The sequence below is a fragment of the Ascaphus truei genome, chromosome 17, assembly GCF_040206685.1.
Source record: "Ascaphus truei isolate aAscTru1 chromosome 17, aAscTru1.hap1, whole genome shotgun sequence".
In the NCBI taxonomy this organism is placed as follows: domain Eukaryota; kingdom Metazoa; phylum Chordata; class Amphibia; order Anura; family Ascaphidae; genus Ascaphus; species Ascaphus truei.
In genome coordinates, this window is record NC_134499.1 from 27,184,809 (window position 1) to 27,211,022 (window position 26,214).

General features: G+C 46.2%; 2 protein-coding genes across 5 annotated transcripts; one reads left to right on the forward strand and one right to left on the reverse strand.

The window, feature by feature from the left end:
• Positions 1-1,770: 1,770 nt before the first annotated feature.
• CRELD1 (CRELD disulfide isomerase 1) lies at positions 1,771-14,953 on the forward strand. The gene is made up of 11 exons (XM_075574406.1): positions 1,771-1,955; positions 5,065-5,233; positions 5,996-6,078; positions 6,518-6,628; positions 6,747-6,838; positions 7,418-7,594; positions 8,153-8,248; positions 8,836-8,919; positions 9,073-9,168; positions 9,738-9,875; positions 10,011-14,953. The coding sequence occupies exons 2-11, from the start codon at positions 5,090-5,092 to the stop codon at positions 10,229-10,231; spliced, it is 1,242 nt and encodes a 413-aa protein (XP_075430521.1). The 5' UTR covers positions 1,771-1,955; positions 5,065-5,089; the 3' UTR covers positions 10,232-14,953.
• Positions 14,329-25,560, reverse strand: LOC142468181 (uncharacterized). Of its 4 annotated transcripts, none has more exons than XM_075574408.1 (7): positions 25,179-25,560; positions 23,978-24,023; positions 22,497-22,612; positions 21,205-21,332; positions 18,018-18,077; positions 17,237-17,426; positions 14,329-16,079 (listed from the first exon to the last, which is right to left on the reverse strand). In XM_075574408.1, exons 2-7 carry the CDS (start codon positions 23,985-23,987, stop codon positions 15,969-15,971), a joined length of 615 nt encoding a protein of 204 aa, XP_075430523.1. In that variant the 5' UTR covers positions 23,988-24,023; positions 25,179-25,560; the 3' UTR covers positions 14,329-15,968. The 4 variants fall into 4 exon arrangements, with proteins under 4 accessions (XP_075430523.1, XP_075430522.1, XP_075430524.1 ...); XM_075574407.1 differs by having other exon boundaries at positions 25,226-25,559; XM_075574409.1 differs by lacking the exons at positions 23,978-24,023; positions 25,179-25,560 and adding an exon at positions 23,828-23,934 and having other exon boundaries at positions 21,205-21,434.
• Between the last annotated feature and the right edge of the window lie 654 nt (positions 25,561-26,214).

The following is a 26,214-nucleotide window of genomic DNA, read 5'->3' on the forward strand; positions in this document are numbered from 1 at the left end:
AAATGATCAGCAAGAAAACTTTCATATACAGTAAAATGATCAATGATATGATTGATACACACACAAGCACAGTGTGTGTGACATACTACAATAACCATAGCCATTATTTTGTCATTGCTGTTATCAAAATCGAATCTATCAAGAAATTACCTGGGAGTGGGGGTGAGAAGAGGGGGTGGGGGTGAGAAAAGGGGGTGGGAGTGAGAAGAGGGGGTGGGGGTGAGAAGAGGGGGTGGGAGTGAGAAGAGGGGGTGGGAGTGAGAAGAGGGGGAGGGAGTGAGAAGAGGGGGTGGGAGTGAGAAGAGGGGGAGGGGGGTGAGAAGAGGGGGTGGGGGGGGGGTGAGAAGAGGGGGTGGGGGGGGGGAGTGAGAAGAGGGGGTGGGGGAGGGAGTGAGAAGAGGGGGAGGGAGTGAGAAGAGGGGGTGGGGGTGGGAGTGAGAAGAGGGGTTGGGAGTGAGAAGAGGGGGAGGGAGTGAGAAGTGGGGTGGGGGTGAGAAGAGGGGGTGGGGGTGGGAGTGAGAAGTGGGGGTGGGAGGGAGAAGTGGGGGTGGGAGTGAGAAGAGGGGGTGGGAGTGAGAAGAGGGGGTGGGGGTGGGAGTGAGAAGAGGTGGTGGGGGTGGGAGTGAGAAGAGGGGGTGGGAGTGAGAAGAGGGGGTGGGAGTGAGAAGAGGGGGTGGGAGTGAGAAGAGGGGGTGGGAGTGAGAAGTGGGGGTGGGAGTGAGAAGAGGGGATGGGAGTGAGAAGAGGGGGTGGGAGTGAGAAGAGGGGGTGGGGGTGGGAGTGAGAAGAGGGGGTGGGGGTGGGAGTGAGAAGAGGGGTGGGGGTGAGAAGAGGGGGTGGGAGTGAGAAGAGGGGGTGGGGGTGGGAGTGAGAAGTGGGGGTGGGAGTGAGAAGTGGGGGTGGGAGTGAGAAGAGGGGATGGGAGTGAGAAGAGGGGGTGGGAGTGAGAAGAGGGGGTGGGGGTGGGAGTGAGAAGAGGCGGTGGGGGTGGGAGTGAGAAGAGGGGATGGGAGTGAGAAGAGGGGGTGGGGGTGAGAAGAGGGGGTGGGGTGGGGGTGAGAAGAGGGGGTGGGGTGGTGGTTAGAAGAGGGGGTGGGGTGGGAGTGAGAAGAGGGGGTAGGGGTGGGAGTGAGAAGAATGGGTGGGGGTGGGAGTGAGAAGTGGGGGTGGGAGTGAGAAGAGGGGGTGGGAGTGAGAAGAGGGGGTGGGGTGGGAGTAAGAAGAGGGGGTGGGGGTGGGAGTGAGAAGAGGGATGGGGGGGAGTGAGAAGAGGGATGGGGGGGAGTGAGAAGAGGGATGGGGGGTGAGAAGAGGGATGGGGGGGGTGAGAAGAGGGATGGGGGGTGAGAAGAGGGATGGGGGGGGGTGAGAAGTGGGATGGGGGGGTGAGAAGAGGGATGGGGGGGTGAGAAGAGGGATGGGGGTTGAGAAGAGGGATGGGGGGGGAGTGAGAAGAGGGATTGGGGGGGGGGTGAGAAGAGGGATGGGGGGGTGAGAAGAGGGCCGCAGGAGGTTTGGGACTAGCCCTGCTTATGTGTGTATTCTGGAAACCCGGTTATCCTACTGCCCTTTTCATATTGCTGACATATCATTAGTACCCCCTCCTCCCCCCAATGCATTGCATCCCCCACTACATCACTGAATGAGTTAAGCTGACAGGTGCGGGGTCTCTTTAACTGCAGCTGAGCCTGCTCCGATTGGCTGGGGGTGAGTGGGTGATGTCACTGCACATGGCTGACTGTCATTGGCCGAGAGAGGAGCACCAATAGGAGACGTGTCCTGCAGCCAGCTGATTGCAGTGCTGCAGCCGCACAGAGGTCTGCATGCTGGGAGCTGCACTGTCCTGCAGCTAACAACCCTCTGCACCCAGGTACCAGGTGTGCATGACTCATGCTGCAGCCCACATCCAGCTGAAGGACACCCCCCCCCCCCTGCAGGGCAGCAAGGAACTGGAGGTGAGTGATTAAGCAGAGGCTGGTTATGGGGTCATCCTGTTGAAGGGAGGGGGCAGCTCTGCAGTAACAGACACATCAAGGGCTGGCAGCAACTTATTACCTGTGGGGTCTGTGCCAGGAATACCGTGTCATTGTCTGGCTGCAGGTGTTGTTGGTGAGAGGTTATAGAAGGCCATGGGGTTTTTGATATGGGGAGGGGAGGAGGGAGGCTTGTTCTGGTTGGGAACACTGCCCCTCAAGGTTGGACCTCCAAAGAGGCAGGCTGGCAGAAATTACTTTCAATTTGACTGGTGGAGAAAGTATACCTGTGTATAGTGAGCATGCATGTTATACTCCTTTTTATAACGGTTTCAGTACTGATGCAGACACTGATGTATCTTGGCAGTTACACACACACACACACACACACACACTCAATATGGATGTTCAAGGATTTCATTTTAAAATGAGGCAAAACATAAATGTTTAAGTCTGTGTGTGTATATATGTGTGCATATCTATATCTATATCAATGAATAGATGATACCATTCTGTGGCTAACGAAATGCTTTTATTTGTGCGAGCTTTCGAGATACACTGATCTCCTCTTCCGGTGACGTTACATTAAATAAAGCAGGCAAGGGTTTACTTAAAAACAGTGTCTCTTGGAATGTTATCTTTCACCAGAGCTTATCCCTCACCTGTGTGTAGTATGCGATTTATGACTTGAGGTGTTAAGTAGTCCCTGAATGTTAGTGATGTGTGTGTGTGTGTGTGTGTGTGTATATAAATGTGTGTGTGTGTGTGTGTTTACATATATGTATTGTGGTCCCCTCTGACACTGAGGGATTTAATACATGACAAAGAGAATACAACATGCACCTGTGTCCCTTGTTCTTCCTTTTTTTTTTTTTTTTAATTATTATAAGAACTGTGCATATACAGCAATTTGGGGTTGTGAAGTCCATGCGATCACTGTTATGGACCGGTCTGAAGCATGTCAGTCCCGGCGGTTATGCTGACTGTAGCAAACACAGCAGTGACTGACTGCTACCCCCTCTTGCTAATAAATACTTAAGCAGCAGAAAGCAATTTGCCTCTGACTCACACAACCCTTTGAGACTGGAGAACACTCTCTGCTGACAATCAATATCGCTATCTGAAAGCATCAGCCCATGTTTGGATTGAGCAGGACATTTAGCTCAAAACGCTGTACTTGAAAATGGTTTTGCTACATTACATAGCTGTACTGATGATTGTTACACCTTGGTGATACCACCATCTGTTTTTAATAAACGTTAGGCTTTATTCATGGTGCAATCGTATGGGGGAATTGCATTACAGTAAAAGCATTAAAGCTGGGACAGATCTCGTACCATTTTTATTGCATCCCACTATACAGTACCTGTAACACATAAAAAAAAAAGTTTAATAGCTTTTCAAATTTAGAGCTGTCAAAGAAAAGCGGCAAACACAGTAAATATACTGTGTGTATAATATATATATCTTTGCATGTCATTTCCCAGAATCCCTTGCTGCAGTGGAAGTGCTGTATGCTGGGTGATGATGGGGAAAGGCGGGGTTGCAGACCTGCCTAAGACATGCAGATGAGCACACAGCTATATTTGCATATTTGCTTTCCTGTGGAGAGTTTTTGTCACTTTTTTTACTCACCATAACTTAACTCAGTATTATGTTATATATATATTATATATTATATATATTATATATTATATATATTACATATATTACATATATTACATGCTGTGTTTCGAGACTAGGCTTTTAGAAAATCGCAGCCTTTTCAAATTAGGATATATTTAAAGCAGAGTTGCTACTGTAGCTGATTTCGGTGTGGTTCTGGAAAAAAGTCAAAGACACAAACAAGTGTTTTATCTGAGCAAACTGCTTCTATGTAGCTTGTCACATCCAGGTTCCAATGTCTGCCCTGCTGTAGTGCCCCAAACAAGGTAGCACAGGCTGTGTCTGTCGGTGTAACCGGGAGCACCCTGTCAATCTCCCAATGTTGTGAGCATGCTGAAAGCCCATAGTATGGGGCCTTTGGAAGCTGGGATCAGACGGATCGAACAGAGATGCAAAAGCTGCTAGGAAATTGAAGTTATCTATAAAATGTGTTGCGACTGCTATCACCCCACTCTCCTGGGAGGTAAAGGGGAATTACTGTCCCTGCTCACAACCCTGGAATCCCCTTCCCTTCAATATCCAACTTACATTCTCTCTCGCGACCTTTAAAACATACCTCCTTTTTAATAACACATTTGAGTAGCTCTGTTGGCTTGCACTATACATCTCATATACATGTACCATGACCCTTTGCATGAACACTTACCAGAACACCCTTCTACTGTGTCTGGAAGTGCTCCCTACTTAACATTTAGATTGTAAGCTCTTTGGGGCAGGGACTCCTTTTCCTAATGTTACTTTTATGTCTGAAGCACTCGTTCCCATTATGTATTATATATTCTTATGTCACGTGTATTACTGCTGTGAAGTGCTATGTGCATGGATTGTGCTATATAAATAAAGATATACATACCTGGTACACAGTGAAATCTACTCACTTGATTTGAGTGCCACATTTTCTCTTGTGCGCTATAGAGGTGTACGGCTAAGTTCAGGGTGGCTGCTAAAGACGCGTCCGTGCGCGCCTCCCCCCGCGTGCTCCTGCAGCCCGTCGATCTGTGCCCAGGCTGCAGGCGTTGGGCTGCGGCATGCCAGGGGCGGGGCTAACGTGTCACGGAGCTGGTTCGCTGAACCCGCTCACGTGACGTGACTGCCGCCCCAAATACCATTTAGTGTTGTCGCGGCAAAGTGTAGCAGCGTCAACGCTGCACTTTGCCGCCGGTGGAGTTTATAGTTTGAACACTCCCACCGAACAACCTGAACTTTCGACGGATATACGCAAGCGCACGTACATCGCGTAGCAGCCACCCTGAACTCGGCCTAACTATCTGAATTTCTGCTTCCGGTACCTACTTGATCTAGTATGGTCTATCTTTCTGCATTAAGCTCCGCTTATGCTGCCCCTTTCACCCCTGTGATGCTTTGCTGGCTCCTCAGATAAGCTCTTTGATGTACTGCCATGTTTAAGTTCTTTTCTTTTGGACAGTTTACTTTGGTGATACTCGTCAGCGATGGACAAAGCGCGGAGGATACTGAGGCTGCTGCTGCGGTCTTTCTTTGGGACGGTGTCGGTCCTGCTGGTGTTGTCTCATCCTAGCACTGCCAAGCAGGGGCCCTGCCAAACCTGCCGATCACTGGTTGGCAACATCCTTGAGGTGAGAGGTGCTTGGATATGAGGGTCCTCTGTTACTCCTCCTACTTTTTACTTTAAAGGGGTACATAATATCGTTCTACTGAACTGCCAAATGTTTTGTTTTAATCCCTTGATTGTGACGTACATTAACTCTCTTTTGCTGGGAATGTTCAAGTGAATCACAGGGAAGGTTTTGCATTTCTAAATGGTGCAAGAAATGCAGAGGCGTGAAATCCCTCAGGGAACCTCTTTTTAAATGTGATATGGTGTAATCTGGAGGCCGCGCACTCACACCGCGCTGATCCTTACAGAAAGATTTACCAATCTCATTTTCCCGTGGAAAGAAAATGAAAGAAAAGGCAAACGGTGTAAACTGTTTACTGTGCCACCACGCAAATACAATAAATAACTTGCACTTACAAGGTGCCAAGTCAAACAGACTCTGGGTGTTATTTAAACCAGGACCCCCGCGCCTTTGGATTGAAATCCGTGGCTCTCCCGAGTGTAGACTGTCTTTAAAAATAAAAAAAAATGTCCGCCACCGATTTATACGGCAGGCGTGCAGCTCAAATGTTGGATTCAAAACCCTAACTACAAACTTGCCGTACAGATCGCTGGCTCCCCCTGCAACAATAGTCCTTTTTAAGGATTGTGCACCTAGAATTAATAACAGATTAAACATGACATAATAAAGAATAATGAAGTACTATGTACATTGACTAGTGCTGTATAATCTACATTGTGTGTGTGTGTCTCAATATAGTTCCCATTGTGTTCCCATTAGGGAATAGAGAAGACGGCTGGACTGAACTTTGGCGGAGGAAACACCGCTTGGGAAGAAGAAAAACTGGCAAAATATGAAATCAGGTACAGAACTATTTACGTCCTGAGCCATTGAGGTTGATTTGATTGGCAGCAATGTGGAGTTGGCTGTGACAAGGGAGTAGCCGCATATCATTGTATAGCATTACAAGAGAAACTAGCCATTGTATAGTATATACCACCAGAAAAGTAAGGGCTTTGTAGTATTAAAATAAAGTAATCTGTTTTTTTTTTATTCTCCCCCCCCCCCCCCACCACCTGTATCTTAATTTGGCTAGTTTGGGGGGGTAAATAACGCCCCTGTATTATTTAAGTGTGCTGGAAACTATGACTATTTTGCTCTTTTTTAAATCCTATTACTCTTTGCTGATCCCTTTTTTGCCTTTCACTCCTTGTAGAGTGACCGTTCTCTCTCCATTAAAGAGGGTTCAAATAAAACCCTTTAACAGTTTCATGTGTTTTTTTAATGTCCTTGTCTGGCCAGTGAGACCCGGCTGGTGGAAGTGATTGAAAGCGCTTGTGGCAAATCGGACTTTGACTGTAACCAGATGCTGGAGCAGAATGAGGAGCACCTGGAGACCTGGTGGTTTAAGAGGTGAGTTGGGGCCTTGGCCAATGCTAAGGGCGCGTCGCAATGCCCGGTTCGGTACGAGGGAACTCGCCTTGAAGCAATCCTGACACCATGTAATTCACCAGCCATCTTTCAATCTCAGACAGAACCTGCACCCGGACCTTTTCCAGTGGCTCTGTATGGACACACTGATGCTATGTTGCCCAAACGGCACCTTTGGCCCAGATTGTCTTTGTGAGTATTTCTTTGTGTTGTATTCCTGTCTGTTTATACTGTCCAGATATATCCATCTCTCCAAAACAGCAGTGCAGATGTAACTGAACTGATGCGTGGTGTGTCCCGGTAAAACGTGTCATGGGACGTTACATAATTATTATTTTCTCCCCTAATACGGCGCATGTACATTGAATTGTCCCTGCACTGAAGAGCTAGCTCCCTGTGCCTCAGTCACCAAAAATAAGTGACTTGGCTGGGCTCACCCCTCAAAGGTAGTGTTCTCACCACTAAGCTGCTACATTGGCCAAAGTGTGTGTGTGTGTGTGTGTGTGTGTGTGTGTGTATGTGTGTGTCTTTTTTTCGTATTACAAAAGAGCTCATACAAGGAGGTGCAGTATAATACAAGAAAAATAAAACGGGGAATCCCTGCCACGCAGAGCTTACAATCTACAAATTCAGTAGTGTGTAATGAAGGTGCCACGGTTTCAGGATGCATTAAACACGTGGCTGTGAGGTTTGACAGTTCTAGTGAGTACAATTCAGTCAACCTGCACCTTTTTGTGATCCTAGGATTCTTGCCCTTTTTTTTTTTTGCAGCTTGCCCTGGGGGTTCGGAAAAGCCCTGCGAGGGAAACGGGAAATGCGACGGTGACGGAACCCGATCCGGCATTGGGAATTGTGACTGTCACACCAGCTACGGGGGCCCGACCTGCACGGATTGTGCTGTCGGATATTACGAGGCGGCCCGAAATGAGAGCCACGTGGTATGTTCTGGTATGTAATGGGAAGATGATGCGTGGGATTGGGGTAGGGACGGGGAGGGGGGGGGTTCTTGTGGTATTTGGTGGGTAATGATTTGTGAATTTATACAACTCATTGAACTCTTCACTATTAGTGTGGAGTAATACAATGTGTTGCAATACAAGGGTATATTCCTGTCTCTGTACGTTCTCCCTACCTACCAATTAGACTGTAAGCTCCTCGGGGCAGGGACTCCTCTTAATGTTACTTTTATGTCTAAAGCACTTATTCCCATGATCTGTTATTTATATTATCTGTTATTTATTGGATTACCCCGTGTATTACTGCTGTGAAGCGCTATGTACATTAATGGCGCTATATAAATAAAGACATACAATACAATATCGAATGCTATATGGCCTCAGCAGCAGGCAAGTGTTCGCTGAGAAATGGTGCAAGATCTGTGTGTATTTAGGCAGCTGGCTACCTTTAGCCGGCAGAGGAATAAGACTAATAAGAAGAAGCTGAATCTGCCATGTGTTTTCTGCTGCTCAGTTCTCTTTTCTCCTCCCCCCCCCCCTTTTATTTCAGAGTGTCACAAAGCGTGTAGCAAGTGCTCCGGGCCGGAGAACGACAGGTGCCTGCTGTGTAGGAAGGGCTGGTTACTGCACGATGGGAAGTGCATCGGTGAGTGAGCGCTCGGCTGGTCTTGCAGCGAGCAATGTCTGGGGGATAGAAAAGGTTTTGCTAAGGCAGCGGAGGAGCTGAAGGAGAAGCCTTTCTGAGATCAGGACAATATGTCCAAAGAGAGCAGATGGAAGCTTTTCTGAGGTTGTCCAGAAGCACAGTCCTGTCCACGTTCTGCACGTGGGGTTATTTTGTGCCTCGTTCACGAAGCAGCGCTAGCGATTTTTAAGGTGTGCTGTTCTCGGTGAACGGCAACAATACGCTAAAACCATCATCCTGTTTTGTGACTCTGGTGCTCAGTATTCTTAAAGGAAACGGGATGGTCCTAGAAGCCTGTGTGTAGGTCGGACATTAAGGTGGAATAAAATAAACAGTGTTTAGATGTTCTGGGACTGCATGGTAGCAGTGCTCTAACTGCTATTGTGTGGCAGGTTGAACTTTGAACTTTGATCCCCATTACAGTATTGGAGTTTAGTGAATATTACCCAGTCCCGGTTTTAGATATGACACCACAGGGGTATTGGAGCCTGCGTCCAAAAATGACCAATGGTTTTTAAAATGGAATCGCTCTTGCTTTCGTCATACAGATGTTGATGAGTGCGGCACCGAAATGGATCGCTGTAAATCAAACCAGTTCTGCCTGAATACAGATGGGTCCTACGAATGCCGAGGTCAGCATCAATCATAAAATCTAGCGATCTTTATATAATTGTATCCATTCTATCTCGCATCGTTTATCATACAGTGTTCTTGTGCTTTGATTTGCCGTTCTGCACCTGTGGCGGATGTTTGTATAAGAACCACAGTGTGTCTTTGATTCTCAGATTGCGATAAGTCCTGTGTTGGTTGCATGGGAGCAGGTCCGGCCAGGTGTAAGAAGTGTAACAAAGGATTCTACAGGGATGGAGTCAAATGTCTGGGTGAGTTCTCCCATATAAAGAAGACCATGTCCAGTTACTATAGGACCTGACATTTGGGACAAATATAATAAACCCAAAGCTCTTGCTGAAAACCCTTTTATTGTGACCTAAAAACACGAAAGGGTTATTTGTATTTACGAATATCTGACCACATATATTAAAGATAATTTATAAATGATAGCAGGTGAAACACTGTGTGTGTGTGTGTGTGGTCACACCTCGGTAGCATGCCTTAAAGTATGTAGTTATTATATATTTGGGGGAATTCTTAATCTTTCTCCCACAAGTTTATATATTAATGTTGACTAGAAAAATGATACGCACCAAAGTATTCCATGTTACTTGTATTTTATTTAATATGCTGCTAGTTCGTTGATGCAGGCAACAATCTGAAGAGGCCACTGAAATAATAATTATCCCCTCTGTGCCAGGAAAAAGGTGGACTTTTTTTTAAAAATTATTTCTTCGTGGCTGTTTGAAATGTTTATGGAAGCAATTATATTGGTCGTTTGTTCACAATGGCTTGCTCCCTTGTATAATGATTTCCCCTTTTTTGTCTTCCTCGTTAGACGTTGATGAGTGCGCTAGTGAAGAGCCCAAGTGCCCAGGAGAACACGAGGAGTGTGCGAACACGGAGGGGAGCTACAGCTGTGTGTGCAAGAATGGTTACTCCAGGACGGATGGTGTGTGCACAGAGGAGCGAGATTGTGAGTCGGACTTGCACACCCTTCCGCCCCCTTTAATTTACTTAATGACTCTTTAAATTCCGAGACCAGGAGGTCTCCCAATGTGTGCACCGTGTATAGTGTTGTAATTATCGATGCCTTCCTTCTTCTGCGCAGATGATGCTGAGAAAGGCTTGTTTGATGACATCACAGACGACGAGGTTGTGGTTCTACAGCAGATGTTCTTCGGAGTGGTGATATGCGCTTTGGCCACGCTGGCCGCAAAAGGGGACATGGTCTTCACCGCCATCTTCATTGGGGCCGTGGCTGCGATGGCCGGTTACTGGTTCTCTGAGAGAACCGACAGGGTCCTAAACAGCTTCATGAAAGGGAGATAGCTTCTCTTCCGCCTGGATGTTCCTGACCGAGGTGTAATGAAGGGAAAATGTGGGCATCATTTCAATATCCGTGCTGTCACCGCAAGAAACGGCTCTCTGGTTTAGTTAGGCAGGAAAGGAGCTAGTGTTCAGGCCCTTTTTTTTTGCAGCAGAGAGCTGCCTTGCACAAAATTTAATTAAGTGGTCCTCACGCCTGGCTAAGTTTGGGGGAGGATCCTGCACTCCACGTATTATCGGTTACTCTTATACCAGTTTTTACACGGTGCCCATGCCAGCACAATTGCAGATGCCACTGGAATGCTAACTGAAAAGTGACTTGGGTAAAATAAGAATTGGACTCGCCTGTGTCCCATGGCAGGGCACACTTGTGGGATGACTGCTCCTCTCACCAGGTACGACAGAAGACATTTGAACTCTGTATAGCCACCGCTCCAGATCTCTTCCACTCCCCCTGTGGTCAGTGTGTTTCGTGGCTGGATTTCTTTCATTTCAGGATTTTGTTTCTTTTGAGGAGTCTGCGACATTGTTATTCTCCACCTTTTTAGTAGAGCCCTGAGCACTATGCATAGAGGTAGTTCGCTGGGCTTCAGTTGGCACCCCCTTTAGATAGATCAAAGTGCCACTTGTAGTGATCGCTTGTTGAAGATGGAAGTGTGGAATCTCTCTTCCCCTTGTGACCTGAGTAGTGTAGTGACTGTTCGCTGGGCATTGGCTGCGGCAGCAATCTGTGTCTGTCTGTTGCTGGGCCATGTCCTCAGAATTCGACTTGGACTAATATTTCCTCCGCATCAAAAGGCGAAATGAAAGCGGAGATTTTAACCTTCCAGAAGAGTGATGAGCTGTTCAAAGCAATCAAAGATTATGGAGATTGACGATACCAAGGCAATCCCACATCTGCTTTCCAAGATCCAATGGCTAAGAAAATGTATAATTGAAGAATAATTTTATGACCTTGGGAGTAGTGTAGGCGGGCAGTGACTTTCACCTGTATCTCTAGGGTACTGAGCTTGCCCAACACAAATAGAGAGACCTTTTGGCTGGCACAATGGGAGACCAGATGCACAGAGGATTTCCAAGTCCCCAAATGTTGCTCTTTAGTGTTCTCTGCTGCTCAATCAGGTTAACTGCAAAGGCTTTTGCCCTGTTCTTTGCAAGAAAAGCTCTGTTGAAATCGGGGCTCGCAGATTCGGCATCAATCGCAAATATAGGTTGTGTGCAATCCCGTTCAACAGTTCTCCATGTTTTGGTCTAGAATGACGAGTTCAGCCATGAAATCCAGACTGTTTAGATCCCCTGGGAGGTGATCTCCAATTCACAGGTCGTCAGGGTGATAAAAGCATTCTCAATGAAGAGAAGATATCATGAGTGTCATCCTGACCTTCCATAGCTTTGCATGGTTGATCAATTTGGGGGTTAAGTAAGCTAACAGAACATTCAATTCCTAGGTCTAACATTGGACATCATCCAAGAGAGAATCTTTCTTCTTGCAGCAAGATGCAACTCATTAATCATGGAATACAGGAGGGTAGGATCCATATCTTGTAACTCGTGAGAAGTTGCATGAACCTGGAAAGGACTTGCAGAGGTCTCCTATGCCTCCATCTGCTACCAGCTTAGAACAAGCAGAGCTGTTTTCTAGACGCATGAATCCCTCTCAATCTCAACAAGGCTTTAACTCTTCTGGTGGGAAAACCGACGAAATCTCAAGATAGGTTGTCCTATTGCAAGAGATTGTCAGGTCGTTACTACCGATGCCAGCCATCTTGCTTGGGGCGCACGTTACAGTGGTGCTGGAGGCCAGAAGAGGCTCAACTATAAGATAATGTTCTTGAAATGAGAACAATCTTCCTGACGGTCACTAATTTTTAGAACTTAATCAGAAGTCGACCATTCAAGATCCAGCCACCGCACTACTGCTGTGGCATATCAACAGGCGTGCACCAATGTTAAGAAAGTCTCGGGCATTCACATTCAAGGCATCGTGCATGTCACAATGGATTTTCTAAATCGCAGGTCTGTTGCTGCAGACAAATGTTCTCTGAACCGAGATGCATTTCTGCAACTAGTTTTTGGATATGGGGACTGCCTCAAAGACCTCCCCAGCCTCTGACAACCACACCCAAAGTCCCCATATTTTGCTTCAGAAAAAGAGAAGACCAGCTAAGCCAATGTCGGTAACTACTCCCTCACTTCCAATGATTCAGAAAGGATGCATTCAATATTTTTCCTTTTTTAAATTATTTTAACTGTTGGCTTTAAATGTGTGAAACGCTTTTTTAAGTCCCATTGGGAGAAAAGCCCCTATATAAATAAAGTTATTGTAGCAGTCATCATGTTATGGTCTCGTTGGGGCATGGTTCACTGACCTGGTCAGTCTGGTAGTGGGACCATCGTATCAACTTCCGATTTTAGAGATCTAATCTCTCCGCAGGGCCCAGTCTTTCATCCAGACTTGGTGAGGCTTTGTTGGTGGGAAATTGGAGGGGAGGTTAGCGAGGGCTTTCCCAGCTGGCGACTCGTATTCTAAATGTTTTGTGGGGAAGCCCACACAGTAGCAATATCACCCCCATCTGTGGACATGGAAGAAACAGATCTTGCCAATATTCTCCTGTCCAGTCATGGCAGCACATACATTTTTCCAAACTGTTAGTGAGCTGGTATGGTTTGTTCTATTCTGCGAGTTGGTTTTATTGCTTTGAATGACATTAACTACAGGGGAAGTGGGAAGAGACCCTTTTTTTTTTTTTTTATAGTCCACTGCTTCAGAGGTCCCTTCTGTCCCTACCTTGTGGGAGGAAGCTGCAATCCCACAGATGTGCACAGCTGTAACCAGACTACAAGGAAGGAGAACGTCGATTAAGGAAATTCTGGGTTTTTTCAAAGCGGAGCTCTGAAAACATGAAGCGATTCTAGGAGAAAAGCGGCTGTAAAAAGGACCGTATTGATATATTGTCACTGTCCGAAGCATCACAGACCTTGGTTAACAAAGGATGAGAAGAGGGGATGATAACGCTGCTCATCTGTATGTTATGCACTATGGTAGCTGCAAACGTTTAACACCTTGTTGCCCTATTCACCACCAGAAGACTGGCTGTAACCAATATTTATGAACCCAATTGCATGAGGATGTGACGGGGATGGAGAAAATCCGACTTGTCTTTTTTAAGACCGTACTACATGTCCGTTTCCTTTTTTGTTGACTCTCTCTTACCCCTCTGATCAAGTAAATACATTTGTAACCCCCTTCCCTGCAAAAGGGCTCTGCAATATACTTTTGGGTCCCTCTGTCAGAGAGAGGGTTAACAGCCAGGTCTCTGGGTTTTATGTGTTTTTTTAGTTTTTTTGGAATGTCAAAGGCACATATTGGGGAAATCCTCATAATGGTCATTTTTCAGCTCTCTTGCTGTGGAAATTTAAAAGGGGAAAACCGCAACTTAGAATTATATGAAGAATAATGTCAAGAGTAGGGACTGACTGACTAATCCAAAGCTCTGGGTTGAGCAGCACATCGTACCAATCTTGTCCTGTGTGCTGTTGATTTTAAGGCGTTACTGGTGCCTAATAGAGACGTGCAAACTTTTTGCACTAGTCCTGCGAGCGTGGTGACGTTTGCCATTTCTCACCCGCCTCCCCTTGCAAAACAACCCAAACTACACGGCTCGCCAAAAACATTTGCAAGCTACATGCCCACGGTGCAGGCGACATGGGGACTTTGGTACTTGTAATGCAATTTTCTAAAAAGGTTAAATGAAAATGGTGAACAATTTTGTTTTCATCACTTCTAACACAAATTGCAAATTTCAGTGCCTAAATAATGCCGATTTTTAAAATGGAAAGTATTTATTTAGCCCTTTAATTTATTTGTTACTTTAACGGAAGGTGTGCTGTAGGGCTTGTGGAAGATGGCAAAAGGGTGTGCAAAAAGTTTAATGCTTTGCTCTGATTGCCATGCATTCCTTATATGGCATTATATAGCACGCTCAACGCCTATATTGTATATTTATTTTGTGCTACTTGTTATGTTCTTGCTGGACATGGTACTCTATACTTCTTTTAGATGTTTTTTTATTTAAGCATGTTAGAATTTTATTATTTGGGGGGGGTGGTGTTTTATGATTTTTCTCGAATTCTTCTTTTTATTTTTTGTGTAGGTTCAGGATCTTATAACCCAACTCCATGTATTGTTACACAAGCTAAGAGTTGATCACATGTATCGGAACTGTACTTAAGATGCCTACCAAGCTGTATATTAGTTTAGTGATATTTCCTCGGAGTTTAAGGCTGGACGTAGAAGTATTTTCCATGCTTCATAAGACTTGAAATTGTGCAGATTTTTTTTTTTTTTTTTCTCGTTACAACTACTAATATTAAATTGTTCAAGATATGTAAGGAGTGGACGGGTTGTGTTTTTGTTTTGTTTCCAGAGAGTTCAAATGGTTATGGTTACTATGAAGGGGGGGTTTCACCTACAAGTTAGAATTCATGCCCTCCCATTTTTATACCTAAATGTATATGGGTTACAAATGCAGCACTGGAGTTGATCTAAATACAATTGGAGGAAGGGATTTTGGCTAAATAGAAGTGATTCTTTGGTGCATGCTGCGAAACGATCCCTTTTTTATTTTATTTTTTTCTTTATTATGAATATACGTAATTTAGACTGCGCTGTTTTTGTCTCTTTATATTCTCAGGAGAATAAACATTATTCACAAACATTTTAAACTTGTGTTATTATTGTGTGGCGATTTTTTCTGTTCATGTAACAGACATTTAGGTCAAAGAAAAATGTTGATTCTTCCGCAGGCAGGTAATGCCTTTTAATGTGGTCCCATTGGATGTGGAGGCTCATGTACAAACATAGAGTTACTCCTGTGTCTTGATCTCCTGCTCCATAAGTCACTCACCTAATATGAAGAACTCTCACCTTTTTTTTTTGAGTGGTCTATAATCCTTACTATTTAAACAATCACAGTAGGCAAAAATCTACTTCAAGGGCCATGGTGGTTAGTGAGAATAAATAGAGGCGCAAGCCCCACTCCACTTTATATATACATTATTTATGTTGGTGGTATTTTGTAGGGAAAAAGGCAGTGCAATCCTAAACTCAGATAAATCATCTTTTATATAAAGTATTATAAAATGCATCTATCCATTTCCAGCCCCCACAAAATCGTGTGTGTACCCTTACCAAGTACTCCTGCATTTACATCTAATTCTGGGAACTGTCTACTTAGAAATTCATACATTTGTAACTCTTTTATTTAATCAAGATGAGACCTGGTTAATTGTTTAATTTAATAACTCCCCTCGTGGGGTGGGAGGGGGGAGGAGAAAGAGCATGTTTTATTTCCTTTAGCATTTTGGTTTCCTCTGTGGTCCCTCCCTCCCAAAATACATGTATTGGTATAAAGTTGTAGCAGACCAACCGGGTTGTGGTGTCAACATTTAACTATGAATCGGGGTGGATAGCACTGGATCGCAAAGCACCTTTCAAAGGCCATGCTGCATTCAGATAAATTGTTACAAAGTGGCAATGTTAACTGATTAGTCTAAACCTAGCATATTACTTTTACTGCACGTCTGAATATGGAACATAAGAGACGGCCGTGCAGTGGAGGAAAGTCTCTGCAAGTCATCGCCTTGCACAAATGTTTCCTAAATAACTGTATCGCGGGGGAGGGTTTTACAGGTCTACAGCCCCCCCCCCCCCCCCGTTCCTTAATGCTTCTGAACCAACTCATTTCAACGTCCCGCTCCAATTAATGGGGTTGTACTGCAGCAGCTCTCTCTCCTTCAGGGTCTCCAGTGATCGGATCAAACGATTCTCCTGCCACTTGGTCTCCATTAACTGGAAGGACAGAACAATATTATATTTATATTATGAACAGTCCAAAGTCAACCAAAATCCTTCATATCTTCAATAATTCAAAATGAATATATATTTTTAATGGTCTGAAATGGCAATACAGTTCTGAGTTCATGAGTTTTGGATTTTTTAATGGAATTGTAAAAGTATATTAAATCAGTGCTGTGCTCGTCAAGCAAAGGCTAAATATGGTTCTAGACCGAATGGCGGAAGCACTAGAGTGAGTGCTGGATACTGGACATGATGCCTTGTAGCATTTAAATGACCAATGGGTATTGGAGAAGGATTCTATTGCAGTTAGTAATTCATTAAACCCTTTTTAATAACATGGCTTTATCTAGAAGGAGCAGGGAACCCCCCCCCCCCCGCACCTCAAACCCATAGCGCACCTACCACAAAAAAAATTTTACTTAACTTTTACTTAACTTTTCTTCTTATTGTAATACAGAAAAAAACATTACAATGCAATCTGTTTATTTTTATATTTTCAACAAAAGACAGGTGACTGACTGCCTGGATGGGTGGGTGGCTGGGGGGGCACGGGAGGTGGGCGGCTGGGGGGAGGGGGGGGGGCACGGGAGGTGGGCGGCTGGGGCTGAGACTGCGAATTCCACGGCTGGAGGCTGGCACGTGGGGGAACTGGCTTTCCCACATTTGGCAGCGGGGGGGGAGCAGGTCCACAGGCACAGGCTGGACACCCTGCTTTCCCTGCGCATGCGCGCCGGGACCTCGGCTCTGCGCATGCGCACAGGAGAGGGGTCGCCACCATTTTTTTTAAGCAGGCAAGGCAGTGGAGGGGGACGGGCTCCGTGACTCACGGGGCCTGGGACCCCAGCACCGGCTGTCCCCCCCTGTTGGCAGCCCTGCTGTGCTACAGTATTAAGACCCATTGACCTCAAAGGTGCTTTCTGTGCATTAAGCACCAGTTTAAGGTCCATAATCTGAAACGTGCATGATTTAGGGGAGCATCGCACAGGGGCCATGGGAAGGACCAACCTTGTTCCGTTTCCTCAACATTACAAAGGTGCCAAAAACATTGATGGGGCAACATGACATTAATTCTAGTCCGTTATCACACTTTCTGCAAAAGCGCCTATGCACCTGACAACACGTCACAAGGGTTCCCTTTTGTGTCTCACCCGCTTGTTCTCATCCCGGTATCTTCTCAGGAACAAGGTGTGTGTCCTCTCCTGCTCGGAGTCTTGGAGCACTGCTGCCCGGTCAGCCGCCTTTAAGGCCTCTAGCTCTTTGCTTCCACTGGTCAGCACCTCATTCTGCAGCGCCCACTTCTCGCTCATCTGGTTTTTAAGCAGCTGTCGGATTTCTTTCCTTTTAGGATGGAAAGTGGGGAATCCTTCCTTTGTTTTTTAAAGTGTGTGTGTGTGTTTGTGTGTATGTATACATACACACCTCCCCATTGCTTCCAGTTACTGGGTGTTGCTGAGATAAAATATGATATATATATATATATATATATATTTTTTTTTTAACTAGAGGCAAACATTACAAAGCAGTTTGGGCACTAACAACTTCATTGGTAGTTTCTGATTCATAGTGTTGCGATTGGTACTATTGCAGTTTAATCAATAACCCTCAATATAAGACCTGTTTAATGGTTTTGTTTTAAACTCAGGTAGTATATTCTCTTCTAAATGTTTTCGGGGGTGGGGGGGGTGTTTATTGAAGTTTCCCCACTGCAAGAAGTGGGGGAAAAACGTGCACCTCATTTACCACTAAAAAAAAAACCCCAACTCATTACCATCAAAACCAATAGAACTTTCTTGTTTGATATACCCAATGTGGCATTATTGCATCCAAACGACATTAACCCTTTGAGCACCAGAAGATGTGCAGAGTATGTCTCGGGGCACTGAAAGGGTTAATAAATGGCCCACGTGTTTGTGTATTTTTGGTTATTACCTATATTCCTCTTTCTCCATCACTGTTCCATAAAACGGTCTCCTCCAGCCCTGGTGGTATCTGCAAGAAATAAGGGAACGCCGAGAAGAAAAAAACAGTGGTTTTATACTGATAATGTGATCCTGGTCAACTGAATCACTTGCGCTTTTCTCGGCCCTCCCACCCTGACCCCTGAATTCTCCATGTGTCATGCACACGTCCCTGCTCCTCTCCTGCCCGCTACCCCTGACGATCCCCTCTCACCTCTGCTGCTGTCTCTCGCCTTCAGCCTCTTTCCTTCACTGCCTCATACCTGTGGAACTCACTCACCCTCGTACACCAAACACACTCTCCCCAACTTTAAGTCAAACCTTAAACTTCACCTCTTAAATGATGCATTTCAATAGCTTAAAGTCTAGACTCATGCCTACACCCTCAGTCACTCCTACCATCTGCACTTAGCCCCTCACCTGCTGTCTCTCTAAGGCCCCGCTGCACGCGCCCGCATGGCCGCCTTGCTTGCCGGCGGCGCGTGCAATTCACTGCAACGCGATCTGTGGTCTGCAGTGAATTTTTTTCCGGCGTGGGGGGGCGTGGCCAAAATGGGTGGGGGGGTGCAGCCATGACGTGAGGGGGCGGGACCGCCCCACAGCGCAGCACTGCAGCCGCCCCTCAGCCCCTCGGCACCCTCACACACACACAGGCACTCACACACGCACAAATACACACGAGGGGGTGAATCGGAAGGGGGATCGGAGCAGAGGGGGGAAATCGGAGCAGGGGGGTGAATGGAAGGGGGGGATCGGAGCAGGGGGGGTGGAAATCGGATTGGCTGCTGGGATTCAATCCGTGATTGGTTCCCTTGCATGCCACGTGACGCGGCACTCGCCGAAATCACAAGCTCCCTGTAGCTCCGGCTGTCTGACGCGTCACAGCACGCAGTCAGCCACACCGGAAGGAGCCAGCGGGGACCTCAAGAACAGAGGCAAGCAGCTGGTGGTCAGCGGCCGCGTGCGCCGCCGGCCGCAGCGGGACCAAAGCCTTAGTCTCCCAACAAACCACTTTGATTCTAAGCTCACCTCCGGGGCAGGGATTTCCTTTTCTGTATTGTCTCTCTTGTAAAGCACTAAATACAGCTGTGGGCGCTATATAAATAAAGATATACATACAGCAATTCTATATACTCCAGAGCGACCCAACGGACCGGCCTCTTCCGCAGATCTAGAATTTGCGCCTTAGTTTCAATGGATCAAAGTCTTTGCTCCAATTCTCGCCGTGTGCACCATCTCTCAATTATTTGGGGAGTGTCCAACGGGCGGAGTTATACGATGCAGATTAACATGAGATGTGTTACAGTGTTTGCCTCTGTGACGTATTGATGTGACTAACACAAGTGTCTTCAGTGCCGCTGTCACTCATGGTCACGGCACCGGAAAACTAAGCTGCCGAGGGCTCCTATCCGGGAGCATGGACCACCCCTCCCCTGAAGAGTGACCGCAGCAACGTCTCCCCAGCACAGACTTTCCCTTTGCGGCCGCGCCTCTGGAGACCTTAAGTCCGGCTACATCTGGAAACACTGTTTGGCAAATATGCTGCAGTTGTCTTGTTACATCTGACGCAGCGTGGAGCAGACAATGGCGCAAGTGAATCAGGTTTGTGTGCAGTGATACATGGTCTCAATATACTGTGCTTGTCTTAAAGGAGCAATTGCCACCTCCAGCTGAATCCTGTGGCTGATTTAAAATGTTGCCGCTTATAGGAACTTAGTTTTTTGCTTCTCAGGCCGCCCTCCTGCAGCATCAAATTGTATTGTATTATATGTCTTTATTTATATAGCGCCATTAATGTACATAGCGCTTCACAGTAGTAATACACGTGGTAATCGAATAAATAACAGATAATATAAATAACAGATCATGGGAATAAGTGCTTTAGACATAAAAGTAACATTAAGGAAAAGGAGTCCCTGCCCCGAGGAGCTTACAGTCTAATTGGTAGGTAGGGAGAACGTACAGAGACAGTAGGAGGGAGTTCTGGTGAGTGCGTCTGCAGAGGGCCAAGCTTTATATCATGTGTTCAGAATATCCACAGTGCTATTCATATGCTTCTTTAAGCAAGTGCAACGTCACGTGACACGGAGTTTCCATGACTGAGACGCCATGTGACGTCGCAGCGTAACTGAACGCCGCAATGCTACAGAAGGAGGAGAGCGGCACGAAGGGGAAGGTAAGCGACCTTTACAGACTCCCCTGGCAATCGTGGGGAAGAGAGCGGGGCGTCTGCATATGGACAATAAAAACCAGAACATTTTCCGCCCTAATGTGAGATCTGCCACTGGCTGAATCACATTCATTTAATCTCCAGGGACATCCTGGTTTCCATGATTCTTACCGTTAAATGCAGAGACGGTACTTCCTGATCTTTAAATGCTCCCCCCTCTGCATTAGGCCTCGTCCAGGGTGATGCTGAGCGGGTGCGTGCGCTCAGCGCGATCAAACACATTGCTACATTGTTTGCCCAGCGTGAGTGTGCCCGTGAGCGCACGGCGCTCAGCTGCTTCGCGAGACAAATCAATTTGATTTGACTCTCGCTGACGCATAACGGGAGCGGTTCGCCCAATGAGGACGAACCAGCTCCGTGACATCATGGCCACGCCCCCTGACATGCCCCCCCCCCCCCACGCGTGCAATTAGCAGAACACAAATCCCCCAAGCAGAATGAGCGCCGAGCTCGATTGCCAGCGTGCTCTCATTCACCATGGCCGCAGCCTCACTCTGGCCAATAGGAAGCCGCAACATGTAACTTCGCGGCTTCCTATTGGCCCATGTGATTAGGGAGATTGAAACCGAAATTCTGTGTCGATTTAGAAGGGATGTATCTGCGGTACCTTCCGGGGTAAATATTTCTGGGACCAGGAGGTCCACAAAACTGAAAATAGCCCGTTTCAGCTCTGGGGATTTGCGGCTTCCCATCCATTTAATAAAAAAAAGGGGGTGAGGTTTAAACATTTAGAATAGCTGGCACACCACCTTGGAGTGCATTTTGCTTTTGTGTCAGTGCAGTTATTGCCCTATATACTTTGGTGCAAAAAAACTTACAGCCCCCAACTACTACCCTCCCAATTGTCTGATTTAACAAAAATAATAATTGCGTAGATGGTATTATTGTAGGTGTTGTTATTCTGGGGGTGCAGGGGTTCCAGACTCACCTGCTGTATTCCTTCTGCTGCATAGCAATGACCCTCTGATGGTTCTGCTGGTGCACTGCCACTGTTTCTAAACTCACGGTCCTCCTTTTCACGCCAGGAGGGTGCAGGGGATTCAGACGAGGGGCACACTTGATAGAAATACAAGTCAGGCACCCACGAAATCTAAGCAGCATTGTTTCTATCTTGCTGTGCACCAGGGTTGAGAAACTTTACATCATGGTAAAACAGGACTGAAAATGAAGGGGGGGAGGGAAGCCAGCAAACCTGTTCAAGGACAGTTGTTTCATTCTTGCTTTCTGCCTCTGAATTATATAGTGGGAAGCCAGTAGTAAAGCAGATAATTTAGGGTTCTTTATCGAAACGGCACCAGATTTATTAAAGAAAAACATTCCTATTGTTTTGTACCTGGGAGACTTTTGGGGGGGGGGGGGGGGTTGGGGGGAAGGTGAATAACCCCCCCCCCTCCCTTCCCAATGAGGTCACATTTACGTATGTATTGCTAAAAATATATATATTGTGGATTTTCTAATGGGTTTAACGTACAAGGTACATCATCATTACAGCCACCACTCTTCCGTTTCATGTAGACACAAGAAGGGCTGAGAAGGCTTTGCAGGGTATTGAACCTGCGACCTTCTCCTTATTGAGAAGGTCGTAGTTGGGGTTACCACCTGACACATTCTCGTGGCAATCAGAGCAGCCAGGCAGGTTTTTCTAGACTCCTGAGAAGAACTTGGTGTTAAAATGCACTGTAGGAAATCAAAGCTAGGCCCAGCTCCTGACCTGACGCCCGGTGGAACACTGCGAAGCACGAGCTATAAGGTGACAGCAGGACGCAGGGATGTCAGGGCCCCCCGACTCCACCATATACCCTGATAATCTACGACTTTAAACTGGAATGGCAGCTTTCGAAACCACAACCGAAGCTTCCCTTTAACTCTCTCTGGCAGCGAAGGCGTTAATATGGGTAAGACCAATACATATTCATAATCGCTCACGGTTTAACCCTTTATATAACCTGTCAATATTGCTACCCATTTCTAATAGATATCAGCCTTATTATTGTCAACATAGAGTGCGGTTATTAATGCCGACGCTGGACTTCATTCAATATCCTGTGAAGCTGCTTCCTGGCAACGGAGAAGATTTTCGTCTCCTTCCTTGGAAGGGAGTTGAACTTTTCTCCAGGACGAGGAATCCGCTTCAGCGCATAGTGAATGAGGGCCAGGAAGAGAATGAACTCCACTGGCCGGACGCCATCTTACGCCTCTCAGCCACCATCTTGTCCTTACCATGTTGGTAGTGTGTGATACCGCTGGGAGGCACAGAGGAGTTGCCAGGAATTTTCTTTTCGGAGTACTAAAATTTCCCAAGGTGATAATCGGGGTGCTGGGTAATGACACCCCTCCTAAAATAAGAAAATGGTCACAGGGTTAGGAACCTCCTTTCTATAATTTGTGATGGGGCGGCATCTGGAAAAATAAAAGCAGATTGTTGCCAAATGGGAAACTCTATAAATGTTACAGGGTGACCCTGCAGGAAAGCCCAACAGAAAATGCTCTCTCTAATTTTGGAAGAACAGAAACTGCTGGATGAAGAGGTTTAGGTTCTTACAGGAGCAAACTAAGCCAAGTCAATGGGGAATTTTGGGCTGAAAAGGGGTCATCTGCTGTTATAGCATGTCCCATAGAGCAGGGATGCGAAATTCCAGTTGTCAAGCCACTCCTCTAGCAGGTAAGGTGTTCAGGATATCCCAGCTTCAGCACATGTGGCTCAATCAGGGGCTCAGTCTTTCACTGAGCCACCTGTGCTGAAGCAGGGACTGATTGAGCCACCTTTGCTGAGCAGGGACTGATTGAGCCACTTGTGCAGAAGCAGGGACTGATTGAGCCCCCTGTGCTGAAGCAGGGATATCCTGAAAACCTGACCTGCTAAGGGAGGCTTGAAGACTGGAGGTGAGCACCCCTGCCATAGTGGACTAGACCAAGATGTATTGATTTAATGCAGTAACAACAATGTCACTGCAAAGGCATTGCAGGTAGGATGTGTCCAGTTACCATATCAACCTGAGGGACACGCGGTTCCAGCACATACTGTATTACTAAAGTACAAGGGCGTTAAAAAGGAAAGAACTGCTGTAGACAACATTAAAAACAGGCAATAGCAACAAGTAGTGATTTTATAAGTATGAGACTTACCTACACCCATTTCTAGAATACAGATGGACTCTAATTTTAGGGAAAAAATTGCTTCAGTGTGTGTGGTTTAATAATTTACTGAAGGAGCGGCTCAGTGAGTGACGACACTGACTGTGAACATTGGCTCTGCGTGAGAAGCGGGGGAGCCTGGTTCAATTCCCGGTGTCGGCTCCTTGTGACCTTGGGCAGGTCACTTTATCTCCCTGTGCCTCAGGCACCAAAAACATAGATTGTACGCTCCACGGGGCAGGGCCTGTGTCTGTAAAAACCTTTGCACAGAGCTGCTTACCATGCGCTATACAGTAATTATGACGCACTTTTGGGAGAAAAGCATTATATGATAAGTTTATCTATAATTTTTAGAGGGTATAGGGCCAATTTTACTAAGCGATGCTTCTTCACAAGACAGAGGCCCATTAACTTACATAGGCTGTAAGGTTCTGGAAATTTTAGGGTTGCCAGGTGTCCAGTATTGATCGGACTGTCCTATATTTGGACACTGTCCAGTTAAAAAGTAGAGGTACTACTGGACATGTATCCTCAAATCATTTCCCCTTGGAATTCCTCTGACTTACTTAGGCTCATTCTGTAGGCTCTCAGGGACCCGCTCAAAAAAGGAACCTGCAATAAAAATATCCATTAGCTGCAGGTCACCTCCGGCGACTGATACAAACCAGCAATGTGGGGGAGAGGGAGAAACCAAACCCACAAAAATCCCCTACCATACCTAGAACATGTATTTAGCTTGTGTTTATATAGAAACTTTACTGGCGGGTCAGTGAGTGCTAAAGTTATAGGTTCTAGAGGGGAGAGCATTTTATGGTGAAAACCTCAACGTAACCTTACACTGGTACCCAATTCCATCTATCATTCTAGTCCCATTTATGTTGTGATATAGACACAGACATGCACTAGGTTTTAAAAGTAAAAACACTGGGACACATTAAAAAAATGATTTATGAAACAAATTACAGTACATCACTTAAAAAATGATAGTTGTCTAATAGCGCCCCTAGGTATGCTGTATTCTTGATTTATTCCAGTTTCCTAACGTAACACAAACTCGAATGTAGCGCAATGATGGTTTGGTTTCAATTAGTAAATCTTTTCATTAAATGATCTTATCTAAAATAAACAGGTAGTGTCTATTTTTTTACGGCTTTAAGTGAGTCCAAACAGGGAAAAGTTAAAACAAATGCGACATTTGATCCTTTTGGAGAAAATTGACGGGACACTGGGTCGTTTAAGGAAAAATCAGGATGTATGGTCACCCTAGAACAGGAGTGGCCAACTCCGGTCCTCAAGGGCCACCAACAGGTCAGGTTTTCAGGATATCCCTGCTTCAGCACAGGTGGCTCAATCAGATTGAGTCACCTGTGCTGAAGCAAGGACTGATTGAGCCACATGTGCTGAAGTTGGGATAACCTGACCTGTTGGGGGTGGGGACTGGAGCAGAACCCCCTTGAGTAAAGACACTGACTGATAACAATGAAGCAGGGGAACCTGGTTCAATTCCCGGTGTCAGCTCCTTGTGACCTTGGGCAGGTGTTACACACTGTGTGTCTGTAACATTCGCTGCGCACCGCGCGCTATACTGTAACTGTGACGCGCTCTGAGTCCCATTGGGAGAAAAGCTCTATATGAAATAAAATGATTATTATTATAAAGAGAACACCCCAACTTGGCAGAACGGGGACAAATAGACGGCCAGGCTTTTCAGGGGCCAACAAGCTCTGCCTGTTTGTTGCTTTAACCAGATTAGATGCATTTACTAACCGTGCGAAAAACTCAGCTCTCCAAACGACCCCCGGAAATGAGCTCACCTCTTGTCCTGTGCAATTCTCCCCAGGACTTGCTGCTCAGACTGTCCGGTCATTAACAAGGATCGAAAGTTTACATCCACTGAGCAGAAACAAATCCACGCGCATTGTTTGCAGTTCCTCACTTTCTCTCTCTCTTCTGCGTGCGTCTCTCGCTCTCCCTCTCGCTCTTTTTCTGCCTCTCTCCTTTTGTATCGTCCTCTATTCTTTTCCGCTCATTGCTGCACTGTTTGCATCACGTGACCTCCTGCTTCTCTTGGAAACCAGAGTGAAAATGACAATAGACCTGTCAGATGGCTTTCTCCCAGAAGGGGGAACCTGTCCTGGGGGCTCGTACCAGAGGGGGGACAATGACGTCAACATAATTATACTGGATTTTTCCAAAACACTGGTCAGTCATGCAGGGGACGGGATCTACACAGACTACTCCAAGCAATGCAAGTTTGGGGAACTTTGCTGTTACAGAGAAATATAATTTCCTTCCCTGCAACAGTGGCCAGCAATGTGTCACCGGGCAGCAAAGGTGGCTGGCTGTATAACCGGGCAGTAATTCACCGCTGTCAACAAAGTATTGTGCTCTTTCTGCCCCATTGTGTAGCTTTGCGTTTTCTGCCCTGCAAGTGCTCATTTGCCCTGACCCCGTCGTGCCTTGGCATGCAAGCTGCAGCAAAAGCAAGCTTCACAGGACTGATTTCTGTGTGAAGAACAGATCGAGATAGGTTCAAGAATCCCTGTAGGCAGCATAAAAGGGTTCCAAAAATCCCCCCAATCCATGATCCCTATTTAAATACGTGGCGCACATAACATTTGTTCACAGACTCTATCTCCAGCAGCTGAAATTTGTTTTTATCGCCTAAATCATGGTGTCTCTCACCGAGGCCCTTTTTCGATAAACAATGTTGTCTTCCCTGCGCTGGAGTAGATGCTGGTCCCATTGATTTGAATGGTGCAGATCCCTGCGCTGAGAAGACGCCTTCTTGAATACGAACATT